Consider the following 12672-nt stretch of genomic DNA (forward strand, 5'->3'; position numbering starts at 1 on the left):
TGAAACCCCGTCTCTACTAAAAAATACAAAAAACTAGCCGGGCGAGGTGGCGGGCGCCTGTTGTCTCAGCTACTCCGGAGGCTGAGGCAGGAGAATGGCGTAAACCCGGGAGGCGGAGCTTGCAGTGAGCTGAGATCCGGCCACTGCACTCCAGCCTGGGCGACAGAGCGAGACTCCGTCTCAAAAAAAAAAAAGAAAAGAAAAGAAAAAAAGAAAAGACAGCTATGTCTTTTTCATCTTTGTATCCTCATAATTCAGCACACTGCCTTATTCATAATATAATTTTAAAAATACTTGGAGTAATGAATCAATCCATCACTTTTCCTGAAGCTGTAATTAGAAAGCTAATAAGATTTTTTTTTTAGCTGGAATTAGGAAAAAAGAAAAGAATAAGATGCATAATTAGCTTTTGAACGAAATTCCAATTCCTAACCATACAAAATGAGAGGCAGTTAAAATAGCAAGGACTGTGTTTGTTGTGCTCTTATGCTACATTTGTGGCCTTAGAGAAATTGTTTATCACAGTTACTTCCTTTCTGACTTTTTCCTTGATTCCTCATTCTGTTTTACCATATTGGGATCAGGAATACTATATAAGCAACAGCAATAGAAAAAAAAAATCTAGAAATGACAACCTAAACTTTAAACCTGGTTTGTTTTTCTTAATTATAAAATGAACATTTTTTTAAAATAAGAATTTGGCAAGTAAAAAAAGAAAAAATGTAGAAATACCTAAAAGCTCACTTCCATGAGATATAATCGTTTCATTTATGTTTTTCCTTTGTTTGTTTCTATATGTACATTTTTTTTCCACACCCATGAGATATAATCGTTTCATTTATGTTTTTCCTTTGTTTGTTTCTATATGTACATTTTTTTTCCACACTTAATATTACTTCAGGAGCTTTTTCCCGGGACCACTGACCCATCCCCTTTCTGGTCACACTGGCCTCCTTGCAGTTCTTCTAAGCAATCCCCAAGCCCTAGCTACTCTCCTCAGTGCCTCTGTGCATGCTCTCTTCTACCCAGAACACACACACTTCCTTGGACTAGCGCAAGAAAACAAAGGATCTTGGCGTAAATAATGACTGATTCCACTCCCAAATCTCCTCTGACTTCTAGCCTGGAAGTCTAAGAGCATAAAATTATACTTGACTAATATACAATTCAAGTTGCTTATTATGAGAGTAACAAGCTTATTTATGACTCTTTGTAGTTTTCTTAGTGATTCTCAAATTATTCATGTCTTAGAAGAGCAGACCAATAAACATGTATTCAATTTTTTAAAATATGCATATTTTTTGAAACGGGCTATAATGCAGTGGCATGATCACAGCTCACTGCAGCCTTGACTCCCCAGGCTCAGGTGATCCTCCCACCTTAGCCTTTGGAGTAGCTAGGACTACAGGTGCACAACACCATGCCCAGCTAATTTTTGTATTTTTTCACCATGTTGCCCGCGCTGATCTCGAACTCCTAAGCTCAAGCGATCCGCCTGACTTCCCAAAGTGCTGGCATTACAGGAATGGGCCACCACCAAGCCCAGCCCAGTTTATTTTTTATCACATGCATGGAATCTATCCCATGCCTTCTCCTGAGCCTGGAAATCCTTCTCCTTTTTTTTTTTTTTTGGAGACGGAGTCTTGCTCTGTCACCCAAGCTGGAGTGCAGTGACACAATCTCCGTTCACTGCAACCTCCACCTCCTGGATTCAAGTGATTCTTCTGCCTCAGCCTCCTAAGTAGCTGGGATTACAGGCTCCTCCTGCCACCACACCCAGCTAATTTCTGTATTTTTAGTAGACTCTGGTGTTTCACCATGTTGGCCAGGCTGGTCTCGAATTCCTGACCTCAGGTGGTCTGCCTACATTGGCCTCCCAAAGTGCTGGAATTACAGGTGTGAGCCACTGCACCTAGCTGGAAGTCCTTCCACTTTCTCCTCACCTGAAGATTTAAGTATTTATGCTCCTTATCTTTGTTAAAGGAGAATTTATAACTTCATGGGGATTTCTTTTCTTTTTTTTTTTTTTTTTTTTGAGATGGAGACTCGCTCTGTCACTCTGTCACCCAGACCTGAGTGCAGTGGCCGGATCTCAGCTCACTGCAAATTCTGCCTCCCGGATTCACGCCATTATCCTGCCTCAGCCTCCCGAGCAGCTGGGACTACAGCTGCCTCCTACCACGCCTGGCTAATTTTTTTGTATTTTTAGTAGAGGCGGGGTTTCACCATGTTAGCCAGGATGGTCTCGATCTCCTGACCTCATGATCCACCTGCCTTGGCCTCCCAAAGTGCTGGGATTGCAGGCGTGAGCCACCGCGCCCGGCCACTTCATGGGGATTTCTAATCTCACCCCTTTGTTTATAACCTACTTAGTACTCTGGTTGCCTGAGACTTGGGCCCCTGTCTTGCTGTCTCCAGCATCCTCAGGCAGTGGTTCTCAAAGTATGGACCACAGACCATGAGCACAAGCATTACCTGGGAACTTGTCAGAAATGCAGATTCTCAGCCCCACCTCAAATCTCCTGAATCAGAAGTTCTGGGGATGTCAGAACTTGTATTAACAGGTTCTCTAGGTACTCTAGCGTGCTCAAGTTTGAGAACCTCAGCTTCAGGGTTGAAAGAGTTTTTGTCCTTGAGGCCAAGCCTCAAGATGCTCTCATACTTCCTGACAATAACCATCCTGACTGTGTGGATGTTTGCATATTGGCCCGTAGTAAGTCTTTATAGCTACACATAACAGCCTTCTAGCATACTCGCATGATCTCTCACTGCTCTGCCTGATTCTATTTTGTTTGACTAATATCTGTCACGTAGTCTGTGGTACTTCTAATTACTGCAGCCTACCTGGCTGAGTTTTATCTCAACAACTGCAACAGCAGCTAACATCCTCATCCTCATCACCTGCCCCCGGTGACCTTATTTTGCCCAAAGTTCTAGCCCCCTGGGGTCTTCCTCAACACCTTAAGTAAACCCTACCATTCCCAGTCTTGACAAAAGATATGACACGTAGAAGGGAAAAGCCTTAATTCCTAATTCAAGGCAAAAGTGCAAATGACAGACTAAAACACAAATGCTTGGGTTGAATGCATGAAGAGGAGAAAAGGTGGGAAGAGACTTTTTGCTCTACATCTATTTATAGTCTCGAACTTTTTAGCAAGATGATGTGTTACCTACTCAAAAATAAATTATTTTATAATTATTTTTAAAAATGCATAGTAAAAATAAGAATGATCAGGGAAAAATTCCTGGAGGAAATGAGTTACGAGTTTCACCTGGAATAGTGCAAGAGGCAAAGCATAATGATAAAGGGCATGGAGCACATTCCAGATGCAAAAAGAGTAACTGGGGGAAATGCAAACCATACAAAGAACTGTACACAGATGGGGCAAAGAGCCAGCACTGACTGGTGTCCTTTTACCAAAACATGCTGTTTTTGACAACTTGTTTAGGTTATGGAATTCCACTGAAAGATGGAGATGAGAAAACAGATGAGGAAGCGGAGGGGCCATTTTCAGATGATGAGATGTTAACACACAAAGGACTTCGAAGATCACAAAGCATGAAATCTGTGAAAACCACCAAAGGCCGCAAAGAGGTTAGTTAAGTGTAGAGCTGTTCTCTCTATGATTAAACAATTTCCCTGCTGCATTATCATTTAGGGTATTAATGATCCATAAATGAAGGATTGGAATGGTGGAACAGCAGTTTGATGATTTTTTTTTTTTACTTTTTTGGGGATAGAGCTTTTTTGCTCTGTCAACCAAATTGGAGTGCAGTGTGGCGTAATCACAGTTCACTGCAGCCTCAAATTCCTGGGCTGAAGCAGTCCTCCCACCTCAGTCTCCCAAGTAGCTGGAACTACAGGCACACGCCACCGCACCTGGCTAATTTTTTCATTGTTTGTAGACAGGGTTTCACCATGTTGCCCAGGCTGGTCTCCAACACCTAGCCTCAAGCAATCCTCTCGCTTCTGCCTCTCGAAGTGCTGGGATTCCAGGCGTGAGCCATCTCACCGGGCCAGCAGTTTATTTTATTTTATTTTATTTTTATTTTTATTTTTATTTTTATTTTTATTTTTATTTTTTTTTTTGAGACAGAGTCTCACTCTGTCGCCCAGGCTGAAGTGCAGTGTCCCGATCTCAGCTCACTGCAAGCTCCGCCTCCCAGGTTTACGCCATTCTCCTGCCTCAGCCTCCCAAGTAGCTGAGACTACAGGCTCCCGCCACCTCACCTGGCTACTTTTTTGTATTTTTTAGTAAAGACGGGGGTTCACCGTGGTAGCCAGGATTGTCTCGATCTCCTGACCTCATGATCCGCCCATCTCGGCCTCCCAAAGGGCTGGGATTACAGGCTTGAGCCACTGTGCCCAGCCTATATTTAAAATTCTTTATTCAGATCGATGTTTCAGGATATCAGGAAATTTTGAAAATGGTAAGCTCTTGATCTTCCGCTATAAGTAGAAAATGGCATTCTCATTTAGCAAATCACATAGTTCAAATACCCAGTCCCAGAACTATCCATAAACAAAGAAAGCAACGAACAAAATTAACCACACAGTTTTGCTTTCAACTAATGCTACATGAAGATTAAATACTAAACAGTTAACCATAATAACATACTGTCTTTGTACCGAGAAAGCAGTGGAGAACTGCGAATGGCCTCTGATCATTATAATCAATGTTCATTGACATTGTACTAAGCAAAACATAAATAATAGGATTAATGTTTTTATGTTACATTAGTGTTAATAATAATCTGTAACATATATCTAAATAGTACCAACTACATTTTTATGAGCTGATAAGTAGTGCTGTCTTATACTCATTTATTAGGATAATTTATTCTTCATATCAAAAAGGTAAAAAAATTACTATGATTATGAACTATTAAATCTGATGTAATTTTTAAAGTAATCATCTAATTTTTTTTTAATCTAATTCTTAATAATAAAACATTTCTCTCTTCAGGTACGGTACGGGTCACTGAAATATAAAGTGAAGAAGCGACCACAAGTGTATTTTTAGTCATCTACACTTCAAATATCCTAAGACAGATTATGCTAAATACATCGACTTCATCTTCTAACATGATATATTCAGGATTTACACATTAAAATGATTATTTAAATTGTGGCAGTGATGGGATTTACTTTCATGAATTTAAATCGTTTTTATTTCTTTAACAATTGCTTCCAAATATTGACTACTAAAGGCAGTTCTGCAAGATGTACTAGTATGTATATTAGAAATTATAGAAAATCATGTTGTCCATTTTCAAATTCATCAACAGCACAGAGTGCCTGAGATATAAGATGAAACACAAATCCACAGTATACTTGAAAGGAGTCTTTTTATGGTTCAGGATAAATCAGCCTTTGTGATGTACTGTGTTTACTTCCTTTTGTGTTATATCTGGTAATTAAATAGGCCCCAGATCCAGCAGTGACATAATAAGGACATAATGTAAGATAATAAAGTATGTTTTATATATTCTTTAAATTTTTACTTGTATAATACTTTCTAGTTTTTCCATCATCAGCTGAAAGTTTTTGAAACAAATATTTGAAAACCAGGTATCCACACATAGCACTTTTATTCCTGACTAGTTTTGCACACTTGAAAATTGTTTACTTATTTTACAACTGTTTTACTGATGCTATCTTTATTGTTGTTTGCCGTATTCTGACATGTTAAATCTATGCCTTGAATTATATCATCTGTTTTCCTGTGGGTTTCATTTGTTAAATTCATTGGATTTTAATAATATAAAAGTATACCTAATTGTTCAGTTTTAACTATTTTTAATTATCTTCTTAACAAATAAGAGGTTGCTTTAATTAACCTTTATTTAGCTATACAGAGTAGTTGAATTTAACATGTTTTTGTCAACACCAATTATGTTTTCAGCTTTTAAAAATGGTAGCTTTTGTGAAATAGAATCAGTGACCAGTATAGCACTTATATCCCTTCTAACTCATGCAGTTTTTCTCAGCCAATCCATTCACAAGCTTGGCATTGATATGTGCTGCTAGTTTATAAATTGGCTTTGACGGAAATCATTTGAATCTATTCTGGCTGAGATAATTTGCCAAAGCAAAATACAGTTGTCATTAATCCTACACATTAAAAATTATTAGAAACATATTACTTTTTAACTTTAAATCTCAAAGAGATTTTGAGTTATCGAACTCTTAAGGCTTTTTTAGCTTGAACTGATAACTATGCATTATGAACCCTAAGTCAATACATTTTTGGTGGCAGTGATCAGTAATCAAATTTGTACTTATTATGCTTGTTCAGGTAATTTATTTGACTGTTCTCTTTGTCCAAAAGATAAAATGATGAGAGAGATTTGAGAGATCTTTGATCTGTCTCCCTTTTAAGAAATGAAGCCAGCTGGTAATGTATATTCAAGACCTCCTCAGAGTATTGGCCAAGAATATAATGTTTACATGAGTACCTTGGTATAATGCATACATTGTCTCATAATAGTCATAAAATATTTTATGGATAATTTCACATTCTTCATATATAGCAATAAGTAAAATTAATTGTTTTTTTCCCCCCAAAGTTTAATTCTGAATAATTCTATCTACTTTACCCTAACTAATTTTTAGCCTCTTTATTTCTGGAAGGACTCTAATTTGTATTCCAAATTCCTATGAATGCTAATTGTAAATTCTTTGAAGAGAGTTTTATTTATATGACCTGGTACTAGACTTCTTAATATAACTGTTACACTTTCCTTGTGTTTCCTACTCAGAGGCAGTATCATCTGAAGTTGCCTAATAAGGTCATATGAGTCAAGAACTTTATCTGTGGGAGCTGATTTGCACCTTTTTTGTTGTTTTTGTTTGTTTGTTTGTTTGTTTTTGAGACGGAATCTTGCTCTGTCGCCAGGCTGGAGTGCAGTGGCGCGATCTTGGCTCACTGCAACCTCCGCCTCCCGGGTTCCAGCGATTCTCCTGCCTCAGCTGCCCGAGTAGCTGTGACTATAGGCATGTGCTACCACGCCCAGCTAATTTTTGTCTTTTTCATAGAGAGGGGGTTTAACCATGTTGCCCAGGATGGTCTCCATCTCTTGACCTCGTGATCTGCCCACCTCGGCCTCCCAAAGTGCTGGGATTACAGGCGTGAGTCACCACACCCAGCCATTTTATCTCTTTAAAGTCTAGTCTCAGTATTAAACCTATTCTTTAGTAAACTCGTATTACTGCTCTAAACTGAAGAAATTATTTATTCCTCTGTACTTCTAGACTCAAAATGCTTCATCAAAGATAGTCTCAAAGAGGAAGTACAAGTCCTGTTTAACTGTACTCTTTCACATTCACAGTGCTTCCTCTGATATCCTTCCTCACATCATTATACAGTTAATATCATTTTACTCTTTTTTCTCTTTTACATTTCTTAAATTTTGGTTCTTTTCCAAAATGTTAGTGGGCCCTTTTCTTCGAACTTTGTCTAATTAGCCTATACATTTTTGTTTATTTTAAGACAGAACAGATCTTTTTTTGTTTCTCCTTCTAAGTCTATTGGTTTTAAAAGAGGTAAACGTATCCATAGACCACAGTGCCTTGCTTTTTCCTCTGCCAGCACATGCAGCACGGCATTAGATGCACAAATCTATTTAGGGAACTATTTTGGTAGCTGTTTGAGTTTATCCAGAAATTGCAGCTGATATTTTATTTTGCTGTACATTTACTCAACTTGTCCATTAGTATTTAACTATTTGCAGAGTTTGTTTAGAAGTAAGAATTGACCCATTCTTTAGTTTACCATATTTTTCCTGGTATAAAAAGGAGCCAGAAATAAGCCTTATTGCTAAATAATTAATTATGTAAGCCCACGTAGGTCCTGCATAAGATCCCCCTCACATCACTATATATATATATATATATGTGTGTGTGTGTGTGTATTTGGCTAAAAAATTATACTGCCAATATTACTGATTATAAATACTTGACTACACTGATTGATGGGACAAAATGATTAAAGTATTTTCAGGGATCATATTCCATATGTCACCACCAAAGATTTCTACAGTGTTATAAAGTATATAAATATTCCAAATTTCTGTGGTTAAATATTTTTTCTTTTTTTTTGGTTTTTAGAATAACCTAGTCTGTGCTTTCCAAAAATGCTTGAACTTTTATGTTGTTAAGAAATATATAATGATATCTTACATTAAGCATGAGTCTAATTTGTATTTTTAATTGGAATGGACTAAATTTTCATTTGATTATCAGGAAAATTAAGGAGTTATATATTTAAAAGCAATTTTCTGTGTTTTCTTTGTAAGTTGACTCATTTGTGAAGCAATTAGGTAAATTTTGAGAAGATCATTGTTATTGTGGTTTGTAGTATATATTTCTTAGTAAATATCACTTAAGATTAAGTTTTTCAGAAAGAAAATTATAGCTTTTTTCCCAAAATATTTTTAAGATTTAATCTTTTTGTAGTATGCTACAGATTTAATGTGTATTAACTCTTTTTTAAGCTATTGACCATGACTTAACATTTTGTCTCTAACACCTTTTAAATCTATGTACTTTAATAGTTAAGAGAAAATAAGTTTTCCAATTTTTAATAATCTCTTTGTAAAGGCTATCTTTAAACCTAGTATGTGGGTAATTTTATAGGTGTGTTTTTTGATAACTTTAATATAAAATAAACTCATTTTATTTGTGGCAATTCACGTTTCTTTTTTTATGTCAGAGTACATATGAATTGGTATTACTTATTACTATGTGTTGATTAAATATATGCACACACTTAGGATTACAAATCACAGAGCAAATTATGAAAATCATAAACATTCTGGTATGGTCATCCATAAGATTATGAAAAAGAAATACTGAATTGTTAAATTTGGATGTTAGAAAGGGAAGATAGGAAAAACAATGAGTACAGAAATCCTCACCATCAATTTGGATTGGTTAGCTGTCTCAGGCATAAAATGTGACACAAAATTCAGATTTATGTATCCTGGAAATGTTCTGGGGTTCCATCTGTTTTAAAGTTAGACGTCTGTCTGCCTCACATTTAAGCTTTAGAGAGAAATCCTATGTTTTAAGAAGTTTCTTTGTGTTACTTCATTATGACACATAATATGTGTTAAGGTCTTTCTAGAGAGCATTTTAAATGGAATTATTTTCATTTTTATTATGAGGTATATACTTTTAATGTTCTAAAGAGGTTACAAATATAAATAAAAATTCAAAAGAACACAATATATGAACAGCATTTTTCTTTTCAGTGTTTTAGTCTCCCTTTAAATTGTTCACTGTTCTTAAAAAAGAGATTCACAAAACAAACATCATGTCAGAGGCTGATGAATTGTTCCCTGGGGAAACATATTACCCCTTTACCTACCCATCAGTATTTTAGTCTTAAAACACTCTCCTTGTGGTCTGTCTTTGGTAATGTTTTTTAAACTGCTTTTTATAAGACAATGCTTTGAATTGAAATTTTAAAGCACAGGATTGATAATTGTAAGTGTAAATTACTAAAGGACCATGCTCAACGAAAGCAGGAAAGTCACCATGTGTACTCTGTTTACCTTACAATCCCAGATTAAGAGAGAAAAAGGCAAGCATGTTATTTTGCCATTATGTGCAAATCAAATCAGCATCTATTTTTTTTAATTCAAAAATATCCATTGATTAGCTATTTCTTATGAGAGCACTGTTAGGTTTCTGCACAATGATGATATCTAAGTAAAGTAGCATAGAATTAATTTAAGGGAAATAATTCTTGCTGTTAATAAAATGAATTCACCATTACCAACCAAATCAATGTTTGGATTATTTGAGTATTATTTGTTCTAGAATTTCTTCTTGGATACTGAATAATTCATGTGGTTCTCTCAGAGCGGCAGTTTGTGATTTTTAATTATTGGTTCCCTTCTCCTACCTCTTTTTTTTTTTTTTTTTTTTTTTTTTTTTTGAGACGGAATCTGGCTCTGTCTCCCAGGCTGGAGTGTGGTGGTGCGATCTTGGCTCACTGCAAGCTCTGCCTCCCGGGTTCACGCCATTCTCCTGCCTCAGCCTCCCGAGTAGCTGGGACTACAGGTGCCCGCCACCACACCTGGCTAATTTTTTGTATTTTTAATAGAGACGGGGTTTCATCGTGTTTGCCAGGATGGTCTCGATCTCCTGACCTCGTGATCCGCCCGCCTCGGCCTCCCAAAGTGCTAGGATTACAGGCGTGAGCCACCGCGCCCGGCCCCCTTCTCCTACCTCTTACATCCAATACATTGGTAAGTTGTTTTGGCTGTCTCATCTCCAAAATACATCCTGAATCTGACCATCCCACTCTTGATACCTTACTACATTTTCAGTAGCCTTGCAAATTTTTCAAGGTGTCTTTTAACCTTGAGTCCCTTAGGACTGCCGCAGTTTCTTGTATTTTCAACTGGTGCCTTGGGGAATACTCATAAGAAGAAAGTTGTGAAGGGAGAGAACAGGATCAGATGCTTTGGCACGTCAGTCTTGTGTTTTTCTCTTCCAATCACTGTTTATTGCTGAGATTTGGAAAAGATGTGTGAGGAAAGTTAATGAAGCCAGGTTAGAATATCTGGCTGAATTCTAACGTGTTTTGACAGAATGTTATCTTAAACTACTAGGAAACATGGGATATATGTGGGCATTTCCCCCATTACAATGCTAAGCTCTCTCAATTTGAGGGCTACAAATAGATATGGTAGTGCCAAGAGTCAATAGTAAGTATCTGAATTAGGGTTCTCCAAAGAAAAAGAACAAATAAGATATGTAGAGAAAGATTTATTTCAAGGAATTGACTGGTGATTGTGGAGACTGGCAAGTTCAAAATCTACAGGGTGGGCCAATACACCAGAGACCCAAGGAAGAGCTGATGTTTCAAGTACAAAGGCAATTCTGCTGGTAGAATTCTCCCTTCACCTGTTGGATGAGGCGCATCCACATTATGGAGAGTAATCTGTTTTACTCAAAGTCTACTGCTAATTGCATGTAGAAAATACCTTCACAGCAACGTAGACTACTGTTTGATCAAATGCCTGGGTACTATGGCCTAGCCAAATTTGACACATAAAATTAACTATCACAGTATCCTTAAAACTAAATTCCAAAAGCTGGGCGTGGTTGCTCATGGCTGTAATCCTAGCACTTTGGGAGGCCAAGGTGGGTGGGTCGCTTGAGGCCAGGAGTTCAATACCAGCCTGAGCAACATGGCAAAACCCCATCTCTGTGAAAAAATACAAAAATTAGCTGGGTGTCATGGCACATGGCCATATTCCTAGCTAATTGGGGGGCTGAGGCAGGAGGATTGCTTAAACCTTGAGAGGTTAAGGCTGCAGTGAGCTGAGATTGTGCCACTGCACTCCAGCCTGGGTGACAAAGTGAGACCTTGTCTCAAAAAAAAAAAAATTCCAAAAGAAACTCAACTTACAAAATATAAAGTCATAAATTCAGTATGTAGAAATTATATATTATTAATTTATCTTGTAAAGAAAGGGGATGTTGTAACACGTGATGTATTTGGAAGAAGAATTAATACTTTATAAGGCTTGTGATGCCCCTTATATTCAGCTGTGATAACCAACATTAGTATATGTTTGTTTTCACACTTTGCGAGGAGGCATCATCCCGATTTTACAAATACACAAGAGACTCATCACTGACCAACCTGTGACCGGGTGCAGTGGCTCATGCCTGTAATCCCAACAGTTTGGGAGGCTGAGGCAGGTGGATCACTTGAGCACAGCTGGAGACCAGCCTAGGCAACATGGCAAAACCCCGTCTCTACAAAAAATACAAAAATTAGCTGAACGTGGTGACTGGCTCACGCCTGTAGTCCCAGCTATTTGCGGGGCTAAGGCAAGAGGATCGCTTGAGCCCGGGAAATTGAGGCTGCAATGAGGTGTGATCGCACCACTGCCCTTCAGCCTAGGTGACATAGTGAGATGCTGTCTCAAAAACAAAAACAGTGACCAACCTACGACCCAAGCAACCGCAATGTTTGTGACTGTGGACTCTGTTGTTAATTCCGTCACAGCTGGTTATCTTAGAGATCAAAGAATACTTGGAAAGTTAACATGGAAATGATTCCTTCCATATATGTATTATATAATACAAAAAGTTTCAGATTATCAGAACGTTAAATGAAGTAAAGTTGTTAAGTCATTGGAAGTTAATGGATTTAGTTTAGTACAGAGAGAAAGGATGCTTTTAAAGTGAATAGAAAAAATAAAGACAAATAATTTACAATCAGTTAAGGACTAAAACAGGAAAAGTCTGAAAAGTGGATGCTGAAACAGGAGGAGTATCCTCTCAGGAAGCACTTTCCTTCCTTCCTCTCCTTTCCACCAACATTTGTTCCACAGCTTCCTCTCTTCAAACCACACCTTGTAAACCCTTTTATGTGCTCTGCTCACAACAAGAAGAATTTCATGTGCTGTTCCATACTGGGTTTTAACTGATAAAATGCACACACACACAAAAGGCCAAATGCCTTTTTACACAGGAGATTAACTTTATTCAGTCTTTAAGCTGAAAGCAAGTACAGTTAGGATATATAGCAGGCGACAGTTTCCATATGTTCTAGGAAAGTGGAGCTGTATTATTTATAGTTTACAACATGTTGTATAAAATTAAAGCTAGCAAGGGGGCTCCTGGGGAGGTAAATTAAACAAAGA

At 37.5% G+C, this 12672-nt stretch overlaps 1 protein-coding gene across 2 annotated transcripts in view; it reads left to right on the forward strand.

The window, feature by feature from the left end:
* REEP3 (receptor accessory protein 3) overlaps window positions 1-9221 on the forward strand; it is a 108429-nt gene extending 99208 nt beyond the window's left edge. For both annotated transcript variants that reach the window (XM_030941216.1, XM_030941217.1), the window contains 2 exons: window positions 3450-3595; window positions 4968-9221. In XM_030941216.1, the coding sequence (XP_030797076.1) occupies window positions 3450-3595; window positions 4968-5024 (203 nt within the window). In that variant the 3' untranslated portion in view covers window positions 5025-9221. The remainder of the gene's footprint in view (window positions 1-3449; window positions 3596-4967) is intronic.
* Window positions 9222-12672: the final 3451 nt, after the last annotated feature.

Source organism: Rhinopithecus roxellana, chromosome 11 (assembly GCF_007565055.1).
Source record: "Rhinopithecus roxellana isolate Shanxi Qingling chromosome 11, ASM756505v1, whole genome shotgun sequence".
NCBI lineage: Eukaryota > Metazoa > Chordata > Mammalia > Primates > Cercopithecidae > Rhinopithecus > Rhinopithecus roxellana.